The following is a 26,733-nucleotide window of genomic DNA, read 5'->3' on the forward strand; positions in this document are numbered from 1 at the left end:
TAAGATAAGCGCATTAGCCAATACAGTGAAATGAAGTAAAACAAAACTAGAATTTGAGCATTTATTGCGTTCAACAAAAATTGTGTTTTCTGCAAGAGTAACCGAATATTAATTTTGTAACCGGTTAACCTCCTTAAGAAATGAATAACCAGTTAATCGAATAGCCGTTGCCATCCCATAATATAACCATATTGAGAATCCAAACCTTTCCATGAACATTTCTTGTTATGAAATAATTATAAATAACAATTATGCTTTTAATTAATGAAACATAATCAATGAAAGTAAATTATTATATTATTTATTAAAATAAACTCTGTTTATATAAGACCTACACCTTTATTGCAATTTCAAAATGATAAACCTTACTTCTTCAAAGTTTTCGGAGTGTCTAAATTTTCGGACACCCCCTTTTTTAGCCAAAATAAATATTTTTCACGACTCTTAATTTTCCGACATTATATTTTACAGCGCTATTTTTCCAGAGTTCTGCCCTTTTTCCCATATCTGGGGACCCTTTGATCATGGGTTTATCATCTCATCTCATCTTCGCCTGTAGTCTCATCTGGGACCAGCCAGCTTCCTCCAAGCGTCTCGGTTCTGGGCGAGTCTCTCCAGCTGCCCCCATGTTTGGCCCATCTGCTTAGCATCTGCATTCAGGTCACAGCGCCAGGTATTTCTAGGCCGCCCTCTCCTCCTTTTCCCTTGGGGGTTCCATGTGAGAGATTGCCTTGTCATATTGGATGCAGGCTTGCGAAGGGTGTGGCCTATCCACCGCCAACGTCTCTGAAGGATGTCTTCTTTAACTGGCTGCTGCTTTGTTCTTCTCCATAATTCTTCGTTTGAGATCTTGTCTGGCCAGCAGATCTTAAGGATCTTCCTGAGGCAGGTGTTGATGAAGACCTGTATTTTCTTTATGGTGGTGACAGTGGTTCTCCAGGTCTCTGCTCCGAAGAGGAGTAGTGGCTTCACGATTGTATTGAAGAGCCTAATCTTGGTGGTGATGCCAATATCGCTAGATCCCCATATGTTCTTCAGTTGATGGAAGGCTGCTCGTGCTAGGTAAAGCTGTCCACCTCCTCCAGCTCCTCGCCTTGGACTGTGATGGGTGTGTTGTTGGATGGGTTGGTCCTGAACACCTTGCTCTTCACTCTGTTGATGGTGAGGCCCAATCTAACTACCATGTTTGTCTTTACCTGCATCTGTTGTTGGGTGTGGGAGAGAAGAGCCAAGTCATTGGCAAAGTCGAGGTTTTCCAACTGTTTCCAGAGTGTCCACTGAATTCCATTCCGCTTCTACTCTGTCGATGGAAACAGTATCTGTTAGAAGACCTCGACTTTGTCAATGATTTGGCACAGGCAGCCTTATCTCCCTGGAGCATAATTGCTCTTGAAATACTGAACTCCATATTTTAAATTATACCTTAAATTTATTGGTTCATAAGAAAACATTTTAAATACATGTTTTTGTAAATTTTAATTCATGTCTTAGCTTTATAAAATGTTAGCCAGAGAAAACAGCAAATTAATTTTACACGAAGATAATAGACCAGTTTCACAAAACTACCACTGTTGCTATATTTTGATATCACGTGACAGGTGAAATTACAGAACAAGGCTGAACGTGTAACTTTCTTTGGTGGAGAATATTGTTGATTATATACCAGTTGATTGTTATTGTTTACATTCGGGATTTTCATGAGCACTGACAGTTGTCATAATGACTTCAAACATATGCATACAAGCATGTGTTTAGTCAATTAATGTATAAGTAATTATAATTTAAACATTAAACTTTTTAACACCTTAATAATAATTCAACGACATACAATATAGTACCATTAGTGTATATTTATAAATTGTAAGTGTATATTTATAAATTGTATTTCATCTACCCATGATCATCAGCGTAAAGGTGGTCTGAACACTAAGCATTGATAATTAAACAAAACAAAGGTATTGATTAGCTTTATAATACAAAACATAGAACTGTTTAACTATAATTCTCAAAGGTATGGGTTTGTTGGTGTGTAATATTTTTCATGAACGATCTAGCGTATAAGAGGTGTGAACATCCATAAGACAAGGCACTACAAACGGCGAAAAAACATTACACTAATTAAATGTTATGTTTATTTTGATTTAATTCAATAAATTGTCTTTTAAAGTGAATGACCATATTAAAGAATTCTATAGACAAGTGAAAACAAATGGACGTGGTGCAACTGAACTGTCTATGCATGCATATGGATAACTCTTTATATGTGATTATAAGTGACAAAAATATAATAAAGCACTAATGTTTGTATTTTTCGTCAACATTATTTAACCCTGTTGTGGTTAACGTAAATGCCGTTTTTGATTTTATTGTTCTGTACACTCTTTATAGTACTATGCTCAACTTAATGACGGAGATTTCTTTTACCGGTAACCACTAAATGCGTTAAATATTTAGCTTTTTTTTTAATATTTAAAACGTATAGGTATTAAGCGCTGGACTTTCGTTCCCACGGAAAATGGTTCCTATGCTAATTTAGACAAAGCAGACATTTGTTCCTACCTTGTTTTGACTACCCGGACATTCATTGCAACGTTATTTTGACAACCGGACAAAATTGTCAGTCCTACATTATTTTGACAGTCCAGATATTCATTCATACACCGACCAGTTTACCCTACCGATTGCTTCTCAGTAGTTTGGAGGGCATCTCTCAGTAGTTTTGGGCTGTTGTCAGTAGTTTTAATTTTTTCAATCATTTAGAGCATTAAAACAGCATGACTGGGTCACATATCAATTAAACGGTACATAAAGCATTAGATGAATTTACTTTCTATTAATTTCATCTGTTTATCACGTTATATTGTTATTATTTAGTGGATGTGCACACTGCCCTTCTAAACAACACTATAACAAAAGGTTTCACATTGTGCTCACTGCACTTGTAACACAACAAATTTCACATCTTAAAAAAAACTAACTTTTACATACATGATACAATGTTACACTCAACTTTAAAATGAACAAAAACTGAACACAAATTAATGAACCTGGTGTCTGATTAACCAATTACTAATTCCTCAGGGAATGGGCTAATTAGCACAAATACATGTTCATTATATATGACATATATGATCATGATGCCACTGGCCTTAAAATAACATCAAAATGCACTATTCTTTCAATGATCTGTAGTATGCCCCTTTCAGTCTTTTGAGTGTGTCTCTGTTATGCTGAGCATTGGATGCCATGTAGACCTGTGTTGAGTTTGTTAGTCCCAGGGTTGTCAGAGGATTGCCCTACCTCAGTGATAGTAATAATCTTTTATAATTGTTGAAGAACTGTCTCAAATGATGAGTTGATGAGATCAAATTGACTGTTCCTCTAACATGTATCAGCTTTCTCTGATTGGAAACAAGTTCAAACCATAACCACTACATACAGTTTGAGACCATTTATTGAGAGCCATTAAGATGCTAAATTAATTGGTACCAAAAAAGACTGGGTACGACATGCACATAGATGATAGAGATTGAAGCTGTAGTTTGTTTCAAATAGCTTATACCAATTGTAAAAAGAGCTGTACCTCATAAAATAAACTTTATGCATGTTTTTTTTAATTATAACCTACTTTGAGCGATTTCCAAATCGGGAAACATAACTTACAGCGTTTTATTCAAGGTCTTCTCCGTTGATAGAGACAAGTTGTTCTCTGAAATTAACTCGCACATAATAACCTCTGCATTGGTGGTTTTCAGGTCCTTCTCGAAGCTAGATCCTTGCATCATAGTGGAAATGTCTTTATTTGAAGATTTGATCTTCCAATTAATGTAGCTCTGCGAGTCAATGTGTCGCTTGCAGTCATTTTTTCCTCCATGAGCGCACGAAAAATCAACGTTACATGTTGAACAGTGAACGTGTTTCCTTTTTAGGACGGCCCGAGGCATGGCCAGTATTCTCTATAGTTTTCTTTGTACTTTCGAGAGTTTGTTTTAGCAACTCTTTGGAGTGTCAATATCGCCGTCTGATTCTGCTTAGTGTTCACGCTGTTTGGAAGAACTCGCCATGTTTAAAATGCCAACATCCGGGTCACTAAAATTATGCATTGTCCCGGGTTGAATTTTATCATTTCTTACTACGCAAGCGCCAAAATGATTATGATTGATGAATTACCGACAATGACCGAAAATAAGCGAAAGTACGATTAAAAACCCAAATTTGACCATTTTGAGCGATGGATCCGTAGTTTTTCAGTACAAATCCGTAGTGCGTACTTTAGCAAAAGAATCCGTAGTAACTACGGCGAATCCATAGAAGTAAACAGGTCTGCATACATAATGTTTATTCGATCCTACATTTTACCCATTTACCAGTATGAGAGAGAATAAAGGGACATTAAAAACCAACCAAAACCATTTCAAACTCGTCCGAGATATCATTGGGTCAAATCATCTGACCAAATTTCATGAAGAATAGACAATAAATGCGGCCTCTAGAGTGTTAACAAGGTTTAACTTTAACCATATACGGAAAATTGCCCCGCCCACCTGGCAGCCATGTTTTTCAAGCAACCCGAACCTTTTTCAAACTCCTCCAAGCTTTCATTGGGACAAATCTTCTGACCAAGTTTCATAATGATCAGACAATAAATGTTGCCACTAGAGTGTTAACAAGGTTTTACTATAGCCATATAAGGAAAATTGCCCCGCCCACCTGGCAGCCATGTTTTTCAAGCAACCCGAACCTTTTTCAAACTCCTCCAAGATTTCATTGGGACAAATCTTCTGACCAAGTTTCATCATGATCAGACAATAAATGTTGCCACTAGAGTGTAAACAGGGTTTTACTTTAACCATATAAGGAAAATTGCCCCGCCCACCTGGCAGCCATGTTTTTCAAGCAACCCGAACCTTTTTCAAACTCCTCCAAGCTTTCATTGGGACAAATCTTCTGACCAAGTTTCATCATGATCAGACAATAAATGTTGCCGCTAGAGTGTTAACAAGGTTTTACTATAGCCATATAAGGAAAAATGCCCCGGCCCCTGGCATCATAATTTATCGCGGGACATGTACAACAAACAAATTGTATATTTACTGATGCATGTTTTTTTATAAATTTCTAAATCAGAAATTGGCAAATTAAAGTGCTGACAAAATGGTCATTTTTTTTTTAATTATGAAATTTAATGTTGACAAAAATAAATGGTTTCACAGTAGTTGAGGTTTGGCACGCCTTAACTCATTTTGGACCCCCAAATGTTTTGCATTTATCGGTGACCACAGTTGTCATCAATTTCCTGCATTATATAGATAATTTGTCAGTTGCTTTAAATACAAGTCAAACAGGTTTTAATATGATCTATTCTCCTAATAATATTCTTGGAGTTTCATTATACCAGTACATTATAAAACTTAAGAGTTCCATTATATAATTTTACATGCCATATATATTTAAGCTCAGTACCTTGTAATTCAAGAGATTTTTAAAGTTATTTTGTTATATAGTCACTATCAAACAACTGACTCCTGAGGTGTGGCCGATTTGACCCCAAGGATATGATTTGAACAAACTTTGTAAGGATCACTATCACTTGTCACATACCAAACATGAAAGCTGAGGGCTTTGCAGTTTCACTAATATTTCTAGGAGTCCATGTAAAACAGTTGACACACCCCTTTGATAGTTTCAAATTCGATCACAGAGGCAAGATTTCAACAATCTTTATATTATAGGTTTACTGCACAATTTTACATGCACATTTTTCAGAACAAGAGGGCTATGCTAGTCCTGGTTGCTCACCTGAATAGTATTTTTACATTAAACTCGAGTGTTGACAATGTTTTACTATAGCCATATAAAAAACTGCCCTGTCCCCTGGCGGCTTTTTAACGGACTGCAACCATTTTAGAACTCTGCCATGATATTCTTAGAATAAATGTTGCTACCAATAAAGATTGGACTAAAAATGTGACTTCTACAGTGTTAACAAGGTTTTACTATAACTACTATGGCCATATTATGAAAACTGCCCTACCATGGTGACTGTTTTTTAATGGACCAGAAACTAAACAGAGATATATTTAGAAGAAATGTCCTGACCAAGTTTCATGAAGACTGGATTAAAATAATACTTCTAAAGTGTTAACAAGGTATAGCCATATAAGGAAAACTGCCCCATCTCCTGGCGGCCATACTTTTTCAATTGACGGGAACCATTTTCGAATGCGGCCTGTGTATCCTTAGAACACGTGTTCCTACGATATTTCATGGATTTTTGGACTAAAAATGTGACTTCTACAAAAGCCACTATAGCCATATAATGAACACTGCCCTGCATGTGGTGGCCTTGTCTTTCAACAGACAGGAAAAAAATTTGCACTCATAATTAGAACAAATGTTTTGACCTAGTTTACTAGATTGGATTGTAAATAAGACTTTGAGAGTGTTAACAAGGTTTTACTATGGCCATATATGGAAAACTGCCCCGCCCCCTGGAGGCCATGTATTTCAACGGACCGAACCAATTTCAAACTCAGTCACAATATCATTTGGACAAATTTCTGTACAGGTTTCATGAAGATACAACAATACATGTGGCCTATAGTGTTCACAGGTAAATGTTGACATCGCATGACACACGACGGACAAAAGGCAATCACAAAAGCTCAGGTAAGCTTAAGATTCAACAAATTTGTCAGAGCAAAACAATACAACGTTATATACGAAAAACTTTTTTTTGAGTCTTTCAGTTTAAAAGCTGAATATATTTGACCTTTGACCTTGAAAGATGACCTTGACCTTTCAGCACTCAATGTGCAGTTCCATGAGATACACATGCATGCCAAATATCAAGTTGCTATCTTCAATATTGCAAAAGTTATGACCACAGTTAAAGTTTGGACGCCGCTTTGAAGCCATATATTTGACCTTTGACCTTGAAGGATGACCTTGAACTTTCACCACTCAAAATGTGCAGCTCCATGAGATACACATGCATGCAAAATATCAAGTTGCTATTTTCAATATTGCAAAAGTTATTCATTATTGCAAAAGTTTAACCAAGATTTAAGTTTTCCTCCGAATGACAGACAGACAGGCCAAAAACAATATACCCCCGATCATTCGATCATTCGATCCAGGGGCATAACAATTTCAGTGAATCATTATAATCAATTTGTTGTCAATACATGAGGCTGGAGAGCCACTTTCCATAATTGCTCACCATGAGAACTGCGAGCATAGTATGCATACCTATATGTTAACAATAAACTTGTAGATAAAAGTTAAGTTTTAACATTCACATCTTTTTTTTGTACATAAACTACACAACATGAAAATTCAAAGTTGTTATTTTTAATTTGCCATTGAGGTTTTGAGCAAATGGGCCCAGAATGAAAACTTTTAATGATTTTTCATGCGAGGGGCACACAAAGCTGGATACAAATTAATATACTGACTACCCAACTTGTTTCAATACTATATATTTGTAGCATTATTCTGATACATAACTGAACAAGGGACAAAATTGTCACAAAACCAGGTTTTCAATTTGAAAAAAAAAAATATGATAAAGGGAGACAACTCAAATTAAACTGATTGTTCAAAGTTACCCCCCTTGTTTGAAAATAAATCTATTTTTAGTCGTGGCGACCTTGACCGTGAAGATATTGACGTAATTCTTTTGTGTGACACAACGTCCAATGATGGTGAACAAATGTGTCAAATGATTTTAAAATCTCACAATGAATGACATAGTTATGGCTCGGACAAGCTCATTAATGGCCATTTTTGACCTTTGAACTCAAAGTGTGACCTTGACCTTGGAGATATCGAAGTAATTATTTCACGCGACACACCGTCTAATGATGGTGAACAAATGTGCCCAATGATTTTAAAATCTCACAATGAATGACAAAGTTATGGCCCAGACAAGCTTGTTCCACCCGCCCGCCAGCCCACCCGCCGACATTCGCCAATCTAATAACCAGTTTTTTCCTTCGGAAAACCTGGTTAAAAATCTTAATAAAATATTTATTGGAACCAAACATTATGCAAAATAATTTTTAGACACATATTTTTGCATTTTATATACATGTATTATTTTCAACAAAATAAACTTGATTTACATACACTTCAACACCGTTATTTCGAACACCGATAATCCGAAGTCACCGTTATTTCGAAGTATTTTTTGGGTCCCGATTTTGGGTCTTCTTTGTTTAATGTAAAATTTCATTGTTAATCCGAACTTCGTTAAACCGAAGAAATCGTTATTTCGAAGTGATTCAGTCGGTCCCAACACTATAATTCGCACCAAATTTTCAATCTTTAATCCGAAGTCAAAACTGCAAACTACTGAGTGTATTTTCACACCTTTGTCGTGGTGCGTCAAAAGCCGATAATTACACCTTTGTCGTCTGTGCGAACGCCGGAGTTAAGAGAGACATCGCGTATTAGTTACAAAAAATATTAATTCATTTCCGAAAATGTATTCATATATATGTATGTCTGATAATTTGTTCTATTCGTTATATTTTATATGTTCTGTAATTAGACAAAATTAAAAACAAGAAAAAGATTCGTTTTATTCCTCCGTTTGTTACAAGTGAAATCTATTGTTATCCGACTAGTTTACGCTTTTAAGTAAGCGTGTAACCGAACCATGCGAATTCCATAATGTTGTATTTTTACAGAATCAAAGAAGTCTTCTGTAAAATGTTTATTTCGAATTATCGTTAATCCGAAGTTTTTTTAACGGTCCCGACGACTTCGAAATAACGGTGTTGAAGTGTATCTTAAAAACAGTATAAATCAAAGAGTAATTGTAAAACATATTATTTAAAATCTGGAACAAAATGATGTGAAGTGAGGCATATGCTAAATGGTATGATGACTTCTTTAAGACACCACTTCTGTTATTTGGTGTGGTAATGAGACGGTTCATAGTATGTACAACTGGTAAAATGGTAAAGGATGTTCAAGAAAGACCACCAGTTCTAAATGTTAATCGTTTGTGCTCCAGTCAAACTGTGAGGTTTGTGCATCCGTTCATCTTTTCTTGAATCCATACTTCTTTCTTTCATAGAACAAGTCTGTTTTTGCACTACCAAGATTCACAATTTTTGGACACCCATCTCTCTGGAAAATAAAAACGTGTGATTTATCTACTTTTGATTCAAACCAGATAGCATATTTAAGCAAACACCAACTTTGTATGCATACAGAACTCCTAGCTATGCTCCAGCTAGCATAATATTGTTATGCTGTATTCAGATGCGCCACACTGCCCTTTAAACTGCTCTGCGTTTGTTCTTATCCAGATACTTTCAGGTATCTGATATGAGACTTAAAATTCTCATGAGAATTTTAATTTTCTCATGAGAATTTTAATTTATTTATCCTCTACAGTGCTTGTTTTTGTTCAAATAAGATAGTATTAAATGACACCTTTTTCAAAAGCATCATGCTACAGGTTTTCTACAACTCCCAAACAAATTGCCCCAAAGTCAACAGTCAGTTCAAAGACTCTTGATCTCACCACACTCTGTTGATGTCCAAGTTGCAAACTGCTTGCAGATTTTAGAGGCCTGAGATAATTTATGTCATAAGGTTTCAAAAGAATAAGAGTGCGTGTGAAAGTGCTCTTTTTTAAGAAATGTCCACCCCGGCTGTTTTGAATCCAGGTGGGATCACTGTCTTATTGACAAGAGATGTGTTCGTCAGAAACACAATGCCCCCTACTGCGCCGCTTTGAAATAAAAAATTTAAAAAACCCTTCGACAAATCAATCATTTGAGTTATAAATAATCAAAATAAAAAATCTGTACAGTAACTGTGAAAAGAACTTAAATTCTTGGTATGGATTAATTAAGGTAAATTACTTCCCTTGAAAATAATTGTCTCTAACAAATCTCTATTTTTTAGTAGCAAATAATTAAAAGCCACTACCGTGACTGTAGAATCACCTCAAAATGTGCAGCTCCATGAGATACACATGCATGCCAAGTATCAAGTTGCTTTGTTCAATATTGAATAATTATCTCCCTTTAAAGCTTATTACTTCCCTTGGATTTGTATTTTTGACCTTAGACCTTGAAGGATGACCTTGACCTTTTACCACGATGTGTTTGTCAGAAACACAATTCCGCCTACTGCGCTGCTTTGATTTATTTAACAAAAATATATAATTTGGCAGGTCAGATAATTATGTCAAAGCTTATTTCTTCCCTTGGATTTGTTTTTTTGGCCCCCACGACCTAGTTTTTGACCCAGCATGACCTATATTCGAACTTGACCTAGATATTGTCTAGATACAACTTCTGACCAAGTTTCGTTAAGATCGTATGAAAACTATTTGAATTAGAGAGCATCACGAAAAGTGTGACAGAATGACAGACTGACAAACAGACGGACTGACAGACTGACGGACAGTGCGAAAACTATATACCACCTTATATTGCAAAGGTTGTTTTAATGTTGCATGAAAAATAACCCTTTAAATGTAACATATGCTTCATTAAAATTTAAAACACATCAATGCTTTTATGGGGTTAGAATTTTCATGTTATTGAGACTGATGTTTGTGACAACTTTACACAAATTTTACTTCCTTTTATGAATACAAGAGGGCCATGATGGCCCTGAATCGCTCACCTGACTAACCAAATACAATCCCAACCCAGATTTCATCAAGATAAACATTCTGACCAAATTTCATAAAGATTAGATGAAAACTGTGACCTCTATTGTCTACACAAGGTTTTTCTATTATTTGACCTAGTGACCTAGTTTTTGACCCCAGGTGACCCAAATACAATTCCAACTCAGATTTCATCAAGATAAACATTCTGATCAAATTTGATACAGATTGATGAAAACTGAGACCTCTATTGTCTACACAAGGTTTTTCTATTATTTGACCTAGTGACCTGGTTTTTGACCCCAGATGACCCAAATACAATCCCAACCCAGATTTTATCAAGATAAACATTCTGACCAAATTTCATAAAGATTGGATGAAAACTGTGACCTCTATTGTCTATACAAGGTTTTTCTATTATTTGACCTAGTGACCTAGTTTTTGACCTAGTGACCTAGTTTTTGACCCCAGATGAACCAAATACAATACCAACCCAGATTTCATCAAGATAAACATTCTGACCAAATTTCATAAAGATTGGATGAAAACTGTGACCTCTACTGTCTACACAAACAAATTGTTGACGGTTTTTCTATTATTTGACCTAGTGACCTAATTTTTTACCTCAGATGACCCAAATACAATCCCAACCCAGATTTCATCAATATAAACATTCTGAACAAATTTCATATAGATTGGATGAAAACTGCGACCTCTATTGTCTACACAAAGTTTTTCTATTATTTGACCTAGTTTTTTACCTAGTGACCTACTTTTTGACCCCAGATGACCCAAATACCAGACCCAGATTTTATCAAGATAAACATTCTGACCAAATTTCATAAAGATTGGATGAAAATGTGACCTCTACTGTCTACACAAGGTTTTTCTACTATTTGACCTAGTTTTTGACCTAGTGACCTAGTTTTTGACCCCAGATGACCCAAATACAATCCCAACCCAGATATACATTCTGACCAAAATGTACAAAAAATTTCAGCACAATATCTCCATCCAAATTCAAGTTATTACGCGGAAAACATTTTTTTTTTACACAACACTGACATTGACCTTGATCTATCAGGTCCAAAATGCAATCAAAAGCTAGGTCTGCATGTAAGCTTCTTACATACAACATTTCAGAACAATACCCATATAAAAACTCATGCTATTGAGGGAAAATTTGTTCTAGTTTTAGAAGTGACTTTGATCTCTGACAACTCCATCCAAACTAAAGTTATTGAGTAGAGTACACTGTTTAATGTGCACCTCTTTGTGTAAAAACCGGATTTATCTTGACTACGAAACGGACGAAGTATGTATGCGTGGATTACATTGGATTTTAATGTCTCATGCCTACGGTAATTCAGTCTTAATTTTGTTTAATTATTGGGCATAATTATTTGTTAGGATTTTAAATTTGTCACTCTGTCAACTGACAAAATAGATGAAAATTAATGCCTAACGAATAATAATGGTTTCACAGTAACAATTTCCTGCCCATCCAGACACTCTCCATCTAATAACCATGATTTTCAATTTCTTTAAAAATCTGGTTAAGAAGAGCTTTTTTACAAACCATTCTAATAACCCTTTAACTGCTCGTTTCCAGCAATTGTGAAGGGATAATTACTCAGGAATTAGTGGATCATCAAGCATGCAATGCATCTTACTTATCTTATTCATGATGTTCATGTATTTCAAGTTTTAATTTCGTGTCTTGAGAAATGTGGAATTGCTTTGCACCACAAAGTTATAACTTTTCATGCCACACACTAGATTGTGTACTCACATCTTTCTCCATGATGGTGCACTCTTTACAGTAGTATGCATCTGACACGCCTGGTCCTCCACAGATGACGCAGCGACCTTGGTACGAGCCGTAGTTGCATTCGTCACAGATACGCACCAGCGTAGAAGGGCGCACATACGAGTCACAGATAACACACTTCCCATCACCTGGCAAGTAGTTTAAAGTGCTAGTAATAAAGAAAGGTTTGAAGAAAGTTGAACCGCTTAAAAAGTTCCATAGGTCACAGATGCATACCAGTGGTTGGCCTTGGGTCAAATTTCAGGGAGAAGTCACTTCTTTACTAGCATTTAAGGAGAAATCAGCAGTAGTCAAGAAGTCATACATCTTGTCTTTAGGTGCACTATTAAACTATTTGAAATCACTGAAAAAATGGCCATTGTAAATCCAGCTCATTTAATTACCTAAATTGTTAATTGAATAAACAAGGAAGCAAAAAGAAAACAAAATTAACAAGTCAACGCATTCAAGTGTGCATGAAAGTCCTAATATATTTAAACACCACAAACAAAATATCATATAAAATGTTTATACACTTTCTACGAAAATTGTAAATATTTTTCTAAACAAAACATTGTGATTTTAAACGAGGGTGAATAAATAAATTGTGTTTGCTGGAATTTAAATGGGAGGTATTGTTTGTAAACTGATTGACTTGAAAATAAGGGCTATTGAAACAAAAGCGATATTAGCCTTCTTTCAGCAAAATGTTCTCCTAAGATGACCTCTTAGCTGACCACTGGCTGACACCTTTTCAGCCACGTCTATTAAGAAACGCATGGGTTATACATACATACCAGAGTCATGTAGGTTTTATGTCAATATATCTTGCATTTGACACATCCTCTCTTACCAACAATGCAGTGTTTTTTTTCTGTTCAAATATGGGGCCCTTCCATTAAGACTGAACAATACATGTGGCAGATAGAGCATGCAGAAGGTTTCACTCTAGCCAAAGAAGGAAAACATCCCCGCCCCCTGGTGGCCATTTTTTTTTCAACAAACCTGAACCATTTTCAAACTGGGACAAGATATCATACCAAGTTTCATAAACATTATGCTAAAATGCAACTTCTACAGTTTTTGCAAGGTTTCAATATAGCCTTATAAGAAAAACTGCCCTGCCCCTGGCAGCTATGTTTTTTGACAACCATTTTCAAACTCGACCAAGCTATCATAACAAGAGGGCCTGAAAGGCCCATAGTCCCTCACCTGAGATAAAAAGAAATGACCTGTTCTTTGCAGCCCAAGATATCAACAGAACAAATGTACCAACCAAGTTTCATGAAGAATGAACAACAAATGGCCCCATGGCGGAAATGTTTTTCAACAGACAACAGGAACCATTTTTGAACTCGTCCAAGATATTATTGGGACAAATCTTCTGACAAAGTTTCATGAAGATCCAACAATAAATGTGGCCTCTACAGTGTTAACAAGGCAAATATTCATGACGCACAACAGAAGACAGACAAGTGACAAAAGGTGAACACAAAAGTTCACCATGAGCAAAAAATATTATGCTCATAAAGATTGTCACCATGTGTGAAGATCAGCAAGTATCATTCAGATTAAACTAAAAATGTGACTCAAATTATTCACAATGTTTCACTATAAACAACTGTGGTTGTGCGGTCTCTTTCGCTTACGCAAGTGAACCGGTCACAGGACGGTTACGAGTTATGTTACTTTGTGAGCACTTATGTAATACGGAAATATTTATTGAGTCAAATTAAAGAACGCTTATTTCCGGTCCGGATGACACCACTGACTGGTTGTAATTCAATTAACTAAAGGCGTCCAGTCAGATATGCCTGAATACACTCAAAGAATTAATCTATAAGTGAAAACCAAAGCAGCTTTAATGAAAATAACTAACTATAGTCTAAAGAATCTATGCATCGTTCAAAATGAACAAATACAGCAAATACCTTAATGAATGTAAAAAGAAGTTAACAATCTGTCAAAATAACTGATATAAATATAAGTTACTGTTAGTCTAGAAGTTGCTTAAAACATTTAGTTTATAAAATAAGTCTAACTTAATCTAAAGAACACAATTTATGGAGAGTGGATAACTCCAGTGACTCACACGTAAAAAATAAGAGGAATTTACAAAATTATTTCAATCAAAAGAGTCTTTCTAATTTAGAAAATGCCAAATAACAAGGTTGCCATGGAAACAGTTTTATAGCACACTTTTCTGCTGAGATTATTGATTTTCCCAATCCAATTGATCTTAGAAGATGTTCAATCAATACACCAAATACAGTAGGTTAACTTGGCTTATCAGTAAAGATCAAAGATAAGGCTCTACAGTGCAATAGAACATGTACAGTTATTTTATGACATAGAAACAATAGGTTTATTAAATTGCATGCAAACTTCTGTCTTTATGTACACCACATTTTATAAAAGAAGTCCCAGGTTTATACAAGGGAGTTAACTATTAGAAAGTATGTACAGGTTATCTTTCTTTAACATTATGGCTTATCACAACTAGACTGTTCACATATTTTCACTAGATATACATATAGAGAAAACTGCCCAGACCCCTGACGGCCATGTTTTTTCACCGATCTAGACCATTTTCGAACTCGTCCGAGATATCAATGAAACCAATGTTTTGACCAAGTTTCATGATGATTGGGCAAAAATTGTGACTTATAGAGTGTTCACAAGGTTTCTCTATAGCCATATAAGGAATACTGCCCCGCCCCCTGGTGGCAATGTTTTTCAAGACCTGAACCATTTTTGAACTCAACCAACATTTCATTAAGACAAAGTAACATGAAGATTGGGCATCAAATGTGACTTCTACAGTGTTCACAAGGTTTTTCTTTTTTTTGACCTAGTGACCTAGTTTTTGACCCAGCATGACCCAGTTTCGAACTCAGTCGATGTATCAATGGGACAAATGTTCTGACCAAGTTTCATGAAGATCAGACAATAAATGTGGCCTCTGGCTTGTTCACACAGCAAATGTTGATGACGGACGACGCACGACGGACAAAAGGCGATCACAAAAGCTCACCTTGAGCACGTTGTGCTCAGGTGAGCTAAAAACAAATGTTCTGAACAAGTTTCATGAAGATTAAATGTAAAACATGGCTTCTAGAGTGTTCACGAGGTTTCAATTAAGCCATATAAGGAAAACTGCCCCACCCAATGGTGGCCATGTATTCCAACAAACCAGAACCATTCACCAACTCAGCCAAGATATGACACAAATGGTCAGACCAAGTTTCAGACTATTGGACAATACATAGTACATAATGCTTACAATATTTCATTACAGCCATACAAGGAAAATCAACCAAACTATCATTAGAATAAATGTCCTGACCAAATTTCATGACGATTGGACTAAAACTAAGATTGAGTGTTCACAAGCTTTTTCTTTACTTTGACCTTGTGACCTAGTTTTTGACCTCATGCCACCTACTTTCACACTCTCCCGAGATATGATTTAGATAAATGTTCTGATCAAATTTCATGAAGATTGGACAATTCATGTGGAATCGAGTGTAAATATTGACCCCACACAATTGACAACGCATGACAAACAAAGATGATCGCAAAAGCTCACCCTGAGCACATTGGGTGGGGGTGTGGGGAAAACAAGAGGCAAGGGACAGAGTGGGACTTTGCGGCAGCAAGATGCAGCGCCCTTACATTTAGGCCGAGCAGGAGCATAGCTGTTCATGTCAATAAAATTATCTCCCAATCTGAGTGACGTCAAACTGTCAACATAGATACAATGTAAAGCTAAGGACATAAAAGTATTTCAATTCCAGAGATTAAGTTTAAAATGAGCTTATATAAGATAAAATGTAATCAAATGATACATGTAGAATGGAATAATAAAGTCAGGAAAATACAGAATACATTTTGATTGAAAATAAATTATTGACACAAACAACATAATAAAATATGCAGAAAATGAGAATATAAAACTACTTACATTTTTCACAAAGTCTGCCAATGGCTGAAAATAAATAAAGGATAATAACTGTACTAATCAAGCATGCTACTTTGTTATATTTTACAATATTCATCTCTTTACAAACATGGTATTTAGCTGGAAATCAGTTACAAACTTTATGTTTAATAACAACAATGGAACTGGACTAGATATAGTCATCTTTTGTAAAAGTGTGCAGCCAAACAACCTGAATTCCTTTTCCACCACACCCCTTCTTGACAAATAGTGTGTGCTTTTTTCCCTTGGGGTATACTAAAACCTCAAAACACTGTAATCACAGTAAAAGAGGTAAAACTCACATAGTTTTCTTTTAAATAATTATTTGGATAACACAAATTGATTTATCTTGCATGTATGTAAGTTAAAGTTATTATTAAATTTTGCAGAAAATTTTCTTAATAAAAAAATATAATAACAAGACTATTGCCAAGCAATGTATGTCCCCTACCGGCTCCACCATTGACAGATTTTTTAATATATATTTGGTGCCATAGCAACCAGAATTTTTTACGTAAAAACAAAATGAAATGATGTGCATAATTTCCATATTGCCATCTATCCATGTGTCAAGTTTCATGAAAAAATATGAAGAACTTTTAAAGTAATATCTCAGGATCCAGAAAAGTGTGACAGACAGACAGACGCACAGAGCGCAAACCACTAGTCCCCTCCGGTGAAACCGGTAGGGGACAAAAATAAACAGCTTACAGAAAAAGGATATTTATCAAAGCACTGATATACATAATCTAAGTGATTTTTTTGCTAAAAATTACCAAGATATTAGACTGTTTCCCAATGACAAAAAGTTTTTCCCCCAATATCTGACCACAAATTTCCAAAAAATGATGAACTTTTATAATTAACTCAATAAGATTTAAAAGGTTATAAAGCATTATTCCAAAGCATGAGTGCCAACAGAACGTGTCAAGTTGTTCCCAAACGAAACTATACTTAATTATTGGTCCCCAAATGTAGACAGACATATACGATCATATGTTGCTTTGCATACGTGTTGCATACCTCAAGAAGGTGGACAATTGAGAGGATCAATTACGATTCTCCACAAAAAATGACAAATAACAATAGAATAAACAAGACATGATGGTAAGTCTGTAGAGATTATTGAAATGGGTTTGTCAATTGACGATGGAGAAAAAGTTTTACATACCAGCAACAAATATTTATTAGAAATATTACACAGTGAATGTATGTCACGGAAACGAGTATTTTGCAAATTAAAGTTCAGCCTATTCACAAATAAAAACATTTTACAAGTAGATGAGTTTGGTTTTGAAAAAGGAAAAAGACAAACATGATTGGTTTAATACGTTAGTTGATCAGTGTTAATGAGATTCATGTACATATTCTGTTTGTCAAGCGGTACTTTTTACTGAAAATGTGATATGCAAGATATTGAAAGGTGAACAAATTAAATTTATTAATAAAACTTAGTTCCATACATTAAATGGAACAACAAAACACTTAAGTGTGGAAGTTCATAATCCCTCAATTATTGAATTTATTCTGTCTACAGGTTTTTTAAAAAGTTCTGAATTTTAAAGTACAGTTGGGGTTTTGGGCATAACTTTATGTCATGCAATATCAGAAAATTACAAGAGAAACATTTTAAGTTATGGACTATGGTCGCAAAAACTATCCACGGGTGACCGATTATCGAAAACGATTAAAGAAAACAGGTAAGTAACAGAATTTTAGAGCTGCAACAATTCACCAACAGCTCGATTCGATTTCGATTTAAGACAGTCCGATACCGATTGTTTCGATTTAATTCATCTTTCAACCTAGTTTTATCATATATTCACTCTTCTGCCTCCAAATAAATGTTTCTGTTCAAATGTGTTGCATACCAAGATATCTTGGGCATTTGTGTTTGTTAGATATAGTTTGGTTGGTTCAACAGTGTTTTAAAAACTGTTGAAAGTGGGTTAAATTAACATTTGTAAGAAATATTTAGCAAGAAACTGCCAATTTTCTGACAAACTATGTCAATATTTCAATAAAACACATAATAAAGAATAGCAAATTAGGAACTCAATATTAATATCAATAAACTTCTGACTAGAAGATTGTGTTGTCTACACAATAATATAATAAATAAATAAATAATAATAAGGCTGGCGACTTGAGTAGTTGCACTGGTGCTACCTCCGATTTACAGACGTTTCGCGCCCAAGTTTTTTCGCACCCTAGTTATTTCGCCCCCAAGACGTTTCCGCCCTGGTCGTTTCGCACCTGGTCGTTTCGCCCCCATACTAGCGGAACACTAGTTGTTGAGTAGTTTTATTGGTGACCATTATATAATTTATAATAAGAGGATATTCATCACGTCAATGATTAAACTTATAGTCTAGACTCTATAGAGTAGTAACAAAAAACTGAAAAGAAATAATTTTTCTGACCTATTTATTCATTTGACATACAATAACGTAGAATAACAGTGTAAAACAACGTGATGAACACATACGATATTTCAGTAGTTTAGTTACCTAAAACGACAATGAAAGCATTCTTTATTTATATGTTTTATGAAGTACATAAACACAACAGCGTATAAGCAACACAAAGAAAAGTCCGTAGTGTCTATTTGTTTATTTATTTGGCATAAAATAACGTAGAATAACAGTGTAAAACATCGCGACGAACACATACGATAATTCAGTAGTTTAGTTACATAAAACGACAATGAAAGCATTCTTTATTTATATAGTTTATGAAGTACATAAACATAACCGCGTATGACAACACGAAGAAATGTCCGTAGAGTCTATTTGTTTATTTATTTGGCATAAAATTACAATTTAAAAGAACGCGATGAACACATTCGATATTTCAGTAGTTTTCCGCAGGCACGCAGGTAGGTGAGTTCGACAGCGTACATTACTCCATGTCTGGCGGTCCGTATAGTTTTCCGCAAGCACGCAGGTAGTGATGGATTATATAATAACTTTTTTATAATAAGTAAATGTGTATCGTTTTATTAGTAAATCAAGTACATAATAGAACAAGTTGATTTATCATTTCATTATTAATAAATAAATAATAATAATAACCCTAAAAAAAAAACATTTTATAAAATCATTTTTACTGTAAGCGAATACACGACGGTCTTTATCTGATAGTTAAAATAACATTACGCAACAACATCGGATTAGCGGCAATGTCCTAACAAATAAGCTGTCCGCATTGAATGGCATGTTTATCACACCTGTTCAGACTGTTAATCAAATATCCATTTAGGGAGCACTTTAAAAGAAAACTGATTTGTTTATTTATTGACAATCGAAGGCGGGTGTCAGTAATTGATTGTTGCCCAAGCACCACTTTGTTCGTAAGCTGTCAAGTTAATAAATGGAACTTATCGCAGTTAAGATGTTTAATTTTGTCTTACGACTTTAACATTATAATATATCATCACTTTCTTAATATTATTTCCATTTACAAAGTCATTTTAAATTGAATTTAATAAATATTTTAATACTAATAGAATATCACGCATACAAGAAACCAAATGCTTTATTTCCATACATTGTATTGTATTAAATATGAAATTGCACTACATGAATATTTTTTGAAAATAATAGAACAGAACACATAGTCTATTCGAGTATACATAGCACACAATAATAAATTACAGCAAAGCACATTTATAAACTGAATGAGTCGTAATTATTTACATAACAATATATAGCAGCACTGTTAATTTTTTTAATACGGATCTCCAAATGTTTTCACATTTCGTTTTCTACAAATGGTAAGCGCTATAGCTACCATAACTAACACCTGTTTTATCACAATTACATAATGAGGGAATGAAATACATTATTAATTTAAGACTTATGCTTCAGGGTACTTTCTTTGATGATTATATAATGGTCACCAATTAAACTACTCAACACCTAGTGTTCCGCTAATATGGGGACGAAACGACCAGGTGCGAATCGACCAGGGCGGAAACGTCTTGGGGGCGAAACATCCGAGGACCCTACCTCCTGCTTAATCAGTGTTATGTTTGCGTTTGACATGTTGCATTAGATTAGTCGTTGAGCCGGACTTAGGGAAGCACAGTTTACACTTAGCTTTATCGGGAGGGCTACCATCCCGAAACCCAAAATACTGCAACACTTTTGATTTTAGCTTCTTAGACGCATCTGATAATTTCCATTTGTCGGCCACAACTTGTTCAGCCATTTTGACCCTTTTTCCAAAGTAGACCATAACGCGCTTATTGATTGGATGACTAAAGTGATAAGTAACCAATCGCGCGCGTCGTAATTACAGGTAAAGATAAAACCTATACCTTCCTGTATCAAATAGTCAGAGTACAGCGCGCTTTACGTATCTAAGTCTATATGTTAAAGAATCGAATCGAATTTGGTAGGTTTGGTATCGTAATTGAATCGACGCATTAAAAACTGATTTTCGATGCATTGGATCGCATCGTTGCAGCTCTACGAATTTCGGAATTAATGCAGACAATGCAACATCAAACCATTACAGCAATTATTTTTTTCCCTCTTTATAAAGTACCGGAGAACGGCACTTTGTCAAAGGTGAAAAAACTAAAAAATTCCCAATTGCTGTCCAAAAAATCCCAATTGAAGGTTTATTTAATTGCAGTTTAATCCATGTCAAATTTGTTTATCTACAGCGTGGTAAACCACACAAAGCCAATATTTCCATACACACTGCAAAAAGTGCAATAGCATTCACTACTCGCGTGGGTAACCTACATGTAGTATCATGACGTCACACCGAAAAATGCAGGGTTTGCGCTGGCGCAAAATTTCTTTGAGCCAACCAGTTTTTGTTTATCGGTGCACGAAAACTAGTTTTGAAATAACAGGGGTTTTTTTTAGAAAAAGGGGAAGACGCTGGACGCTGGGTTAAAGGGGAAAATCGAGCGCGAAAGAGATATATTTGGGGAAAAAATAAAAACTGTTCATTTCAATGTCTATAACTCCCCTACAGACTTCAGGGTTTTTTTTTAGAAAAAGAGGCATGTCTCTGACCTTTTTGTTCTTAAACACATGAACAAGTATGATATTAAAGTCAAAGTCCTAAATAAAGTTGCAGGGGTAGATCTTATAATGGGAAATGTTTTCAACTGGGGCCGGGGAACGATTTCAATATTGTGATTTCAATTGACGATCTAGATCTGCTACAGTATTGGAAGGGAAAGGTGCGACAGCTGCCGATTGTCTACTTTCACTTTCACAATATTCCGACAGTATTAATCAATATTGATTACATGTACCTCTGAATCCTGCTGGGTTTCAACGGTTTTTGATGATTCATTCTTAAAAAATGCGTCAACGCAATTAATATTTTCCGAGTCCGAACGTTTTATTTTGTTCGTATATGAACGCCAATTGTGAGACTTTTTTTTCTGTTTTAACGTTTATACCCATCTTGGCTTTCGCATAACCCGGATGAAAACTCGACTGGTTTCCGGTAATTAATTGACGAATCACCCTTCTCGCGCAAGACCGGAATCCAGTAAAATAGTCGCATGATTAATACGATAAGTTGCCCGGTTTCCATGACGTAATTTAAGAGCTATATTTAGAATCACTGGGATTCCCAGATTTTAGTGTTCATCGGGAGAGAGAGAGAGAGAGAGCGAGATCGTTGTACATGGTACAAATAGGATAAGTGTCGACTTCCCAAAAGAAAGAAAAAAACATTTTTTTTATGGTAAAATATTATATTTTGGTGAAAAATTATATTTTTGGAGGGGAAATGGTAGTTTTAGGGGAAAAATTCTGGTAGGGGAAGACGCCGATTATCGGCGTCACTTTCTTAGTAAAAAAACCCCCTGAATAATGATATATACTATCAATTTTTTTATATTTCTTTAATGACAACAAGGGCATATCACATAGCATAATATAACATGCAGTTTTCAATATTGTAAATATTGATTATGGTACTTGTCAAAGTACAAACATAATTTATTTTATACATGTACATTTAACAGCGGTGCCAATTTGTCCCAAATTTGCAATCTGGAAAAATAGGCCGGTAGTCTTGGGCTGCAAGAACCAAACGGTAATAAAGGGCAGACCCCCCCACACACACACAAACAGAGCTGTTACTAATTGTACTTTATTAATAGTCTTTCTTATTGCAATTTCTGGTGAAATCTCGGGATATTATAAACCACACCATCCGTATCACCGAATTTGTATTTGTCATTTTATTTTTCTATAAGCTCTTTATAGAAAATGCCCTTTACTCTGTGAAGATTTCAATCTTAGATCAAGTCCGATCTACAACGAGTAGGTCACGCGAGTTGTTTATTGTGTTATTTCTTAAAATTAGACCCAGCATTTGTAAAAAATCTTGCAAGATATGTACATTTCCAGAAATGATATTCATTTCTGCGTTGAATGAGACCGAGTTTGTGAAAATTGCTGCACAATTGATGAAGTTATGACTGTTTAAAGCGATGCATCCCATTTTCGGATGATTTTCAGTTGAATACCTTGTTATATATATATATATATATATATATATATATATATATATATATATTTTTATATATATATATATATATATTTGAAAGTGAATTTTTTTTTTTCTTCAGAAAAGTTGATTTTTCGTTATAATTTTATTATTTATCATTCAAAATGAAGTACCAAAAATCCATTCATACTGGCAGCAAGAGATGTTTTCTGACAGATTTGACAATTAGGTCTTGCAGGTTTGTATCGCAAAAATAGATAACATGACGACATACACAGGTTCAGTGGGTAAACCCTGTCCCGATGGGATGATATATTTTTATCTAGCTAAAGAAACTTCAGCGTACAGTTTATAAAGTATTGACATACCTATACGCTGAAGCCAACCCCGTATCAAAAGTCAACCAGAGTCGTAACATATTTATGTCACGCTATAAATCAAAGAATGCTCATTTATTGGATACATTTCTACATATATTGGTGAATGAATTTAAATTACTGCATCGAGGAATATTTTAGGTTCAAATGTTTCAAATGCATCTTACAATAGATGAAAATAACTCTCATCGGTCTGAAAATCACAATTTTGACGCCATTGTCGCTTTGTCACGTGACGAGTTTTCATTTGGATACTTTCGGATCGACCTTGACATTGTATGCTGAAATTGTAAACATTACTTTCGTTTTCTGAAATCTATTATTTGTGATTAACAACTTAGGTCTGGTGGATTATAAGACTGATTTCAGTGTGAATCAGGTAGTTTTAAATAATATTTACTTTGAGTTTGTATTTACACTACAATTTGTTTACAAAACAAGCCAGAATAATCTGAAATACCGGGAAATGTCATTCTGAATTTGAAAACACTTGAGCACATGGTATGTTACTAAAAATAGAAAAAACGTCATATGACCGTGAAATCTCGGGAGATTCGCATTTCAAGAAAGTCTGTCACATCGCTGTTTTTCTCAATATGTAAGAGCAGAATATATAAATTTTAAATGTTTAAGATACAACATGTATTTTGTGAAAGAATATATCAGCTAAAGGTGAAAAATGTCAATCATTCCGATCAAGTGGTTGATTTGGGCCAATAACTGCATTTAAAAACTGTTCTTGACCGGTCTTTGTTAACTGTCAACTTTTCGGGAATTTTTGGTTGACTTTCCTACTGGGGTTGGTCCATAACTATAAAGTTGCCCCAGTCAAAAATCATAAAAAGCGACATTTAAAGTTATGGTAGCCGGAACTAAATTTTATCAAATCATTTAAAAGTAACATTTATGCCGAAAATTTATTTGAACAAATTGCGAACGTTGTTTTTTTTTGCAATTTCTGAGCACTTTTTCGTGTCAATGTTTCTCAACAGAAGATCGACAGATAAAACAGAAACTTGTTAAATTGTATATAGAAGTTACAAAAAAAGTTCAATAAATCTTTCAGTTTCTATAAATTTGTTCAGTGGATTGAATTTTCGAAGTTTTGTTGACCTCATGCCTATTGCAATCTTGTACTCTTGCTTTTGGATGTTACGTCTTGCCTCAAGGTAAACAACGCGCGTAGTGTATGTAATTTGCGGGTGTGTATGGACTATGGAACTATCAGCTTTGCATGGTTAAACACGCTGTAAATAAACAATTTTGACACGAATTTAATGGGAATTAAATCAACCTTTAAAGAAACATCGTTTATCGAGACATTTTTTGAATTTATTTTACTTGTTTCCTTAACCGCTCGACTCAAGGTAATTGAAGGCTATATAATATTGTGACTGAAAACGTTGGCCACATGTACCCCACCCTCTCCGGTGTACACTTTCGAAAAACGATACCAACTAAAAGCAGCGGCATTTTAATTCATCGAATATTGTATTAACGATTTATTAATTTCAAAAATGTATCAGCAATGTATTTGGGGTGGAATAGCACATACAGAACACACAATTGCTTACCAACACCGGGTTGTTTTCGGCAAAATATTAAATCCGGGTGATGCTTCGCCATGTTTGAATTTAATTACGAAGTAAATAAATCGTCATCGACTATAATTGTTGGTTACAAGTAGACGAATTAACATTTGTGTTTTATATGGTGACAGCACTGCAGTAATTTAATAGGCTCAATTTAGATTTTTGAAACATTATATCACAATGCTTTAAAATAGTTTAGTATGGTGTTGATGCTTCTGCTATATATTTTCAAAAAGTTTCAATGAATCAGGGACCTATAAGTATTGGTCCCTGAATGAAATATCTGGAGTTCATTACGCCGGGGCGAAGTTAACATGTAAACAAGATTGCGGCGACCGAGATTTAAAATGCTAAATAGTATATACAATTCGAAAAGGCGCATTTTTTAAAACAGCTATTTAATTTGATTGACGGTATAAAAGCTCAACCTTAATGGCGGGGCGAAAACACACACACAAAAGAACAGCAGAAACAAGACAAAATATTGGCAACACAAACGTTAAAACGTTTGCAGGTGTTTTCAAACCCTTACTTAATATGTTCGAGTCACGACTCGTTCATACAGGAATATGACTATCCATTTTTGAATTGCCCATTATAATTTAATTCATACTATATTTCAGATATATCCATCATTTTAGATGAACGATACAAATCCTAGAGCCAGTACTCAATATTCATGTATGATTGATTCAACTCAACTCAACTTAGTTAATTAAGTAAATAAAGGCCGTTGGCCCAAAATACACAGTATTTGATACAACAGATAACACATGTTTGTAGTTGCGAACACAACATCTTAATTATAAAATATATCAACATATTACATTGTGTTCATGTAACATTAAAAATATATCAGCGTATTCAATTTTGTTCAAAAGAAGATACATATACAAACATATTTTCAATAGTGTGTTATTATCTGTTTTGCTCATCAGATTATTAAGTCATGTACAGTATTTCCACCCATATACCAGTTATATAGAAATTCTCTACGGGCAACGTCATATCAGAGATATAGATAACATGTTATCTACGTCTCTGGTAATATTTACTGCATTGAAAAAAACGAATGGTATTCACAGACAAAATAGACAAATTATTCTCGTATAAACCAAAATTACAAATTCTCAAATCATTTGCAAAATGCAACTGCCTACCAAGTTCAATATTTAATGTGTGATTAGAGCACCTAAACTTGGCAAAGGCTATCTGATATTGTAGCGGAATTTCCAGCTGCAAATACCTTTTGGTGTTAAGTAGAGATTTATAGTTCTTATAATGGTTACCTCTAGATGCATTGCTAATATCATTGTGCCAATTTTGGGTGACGCAATCCATTATACGCTGTCGAAAATTGCATACAAATAAATCTACGTTTCCAACATCCCGAGAGATCCAGACGAACCCGAAACCATATCTAAATATTTAGGATGTTACATTTGTTGCCCAGCAAGTACGCCCGGCGTTATCTATTGATATTAAATATTATAGCATTGTTTAGGATATCTTTTATTAGGCATCATTCCTAACTAGTATTTGCTGTAAAGATTGATCCAAGGGAAGTGTTGTTTCTGATTAATTATGTTTAACATTCACAATAATGTGCTGTGTGGCGGAAGTTACCACTTGTTTGTGTTGATTTTGAAATCTGTTACTCTGCATTATATGGTTTGATTTGTTTGCAAAACAATATGACGACGTAAGATGATGTTATTCGTTCAACTGATAAACATTGTTACAGTTTTCAAATGTTGTTTTTAAGTTTATTGATAGTTTAAGATGTTAAATGTTACAAACGTTTGATTCAGAATATAAAAAGTTCTTTGAAAACCTTAGTTATG

General features: G+C 34.8%; 1 protein-coding gene and 1 long non-coding RNA gene across 2 annotated transcripts; both read right to left on the bottom strand.

Annotated features, from left to right (window-relative positions):
• Positions 1-4,410: 4,410 nt before the first annotated feature.
• On the bottom strand, positions 4,411-6,755 carry LOC127847513 (uncharacterized). The gene is made up of 2 exons (XR_008034003.1): positions 4,877-6,755; positions 4,411-4,710 (listed from the first exon to the last, which is right to left on the bottom strand). It is a non-coding gene; the product is annotated as an uncharacterized LOC127847513 (long non-coding RNA).
• A 710-nt stretch (positions 6,756-7,465) lies between these two features.
• Positions 7,466-24,989, bottom strand: LOC127847507 (PHD finger-like domain-containing protein 5A). Its single transcript, XM_052379515.1, has 4 exons — positions 24,872-24,989; positions 16,414-16,437; positions 12,432-12,598; positions 7,466-9,138 (listed from the first exon to the last, which is right to left on the bottom strand). The coding sequence occupies exons 1-4, from the start codon at positions 24,921-24,923 to the stop codon at positions 9,049-9,051; spliced, it is 333 nt and encodes a 110-aa protein (XP_052235475.1). The 5' UTR covers positions 24,924-24,989; the 3' UTR covers positions 7,466-9,048.
• Positions 24,990-26,733: the final 1,744 nt, after the last annotated feature.

Source organism: Dreissena polymorpha, chromosome 10 (genome assembly GCF_020536995.1).
Source record: "Dreissena polymorpha isolate Duluth1 chromosome 10, UMN_Dpol_1.0, whole genome shotgun sequence".
Classification (NCBI taxonomy): domain Eukaryota; kingdom Metazoa; phylum Mollusca; class Bivalvia; order Myida; family Dreissenidae; genus Dreissena; species Dreissena polymorpha.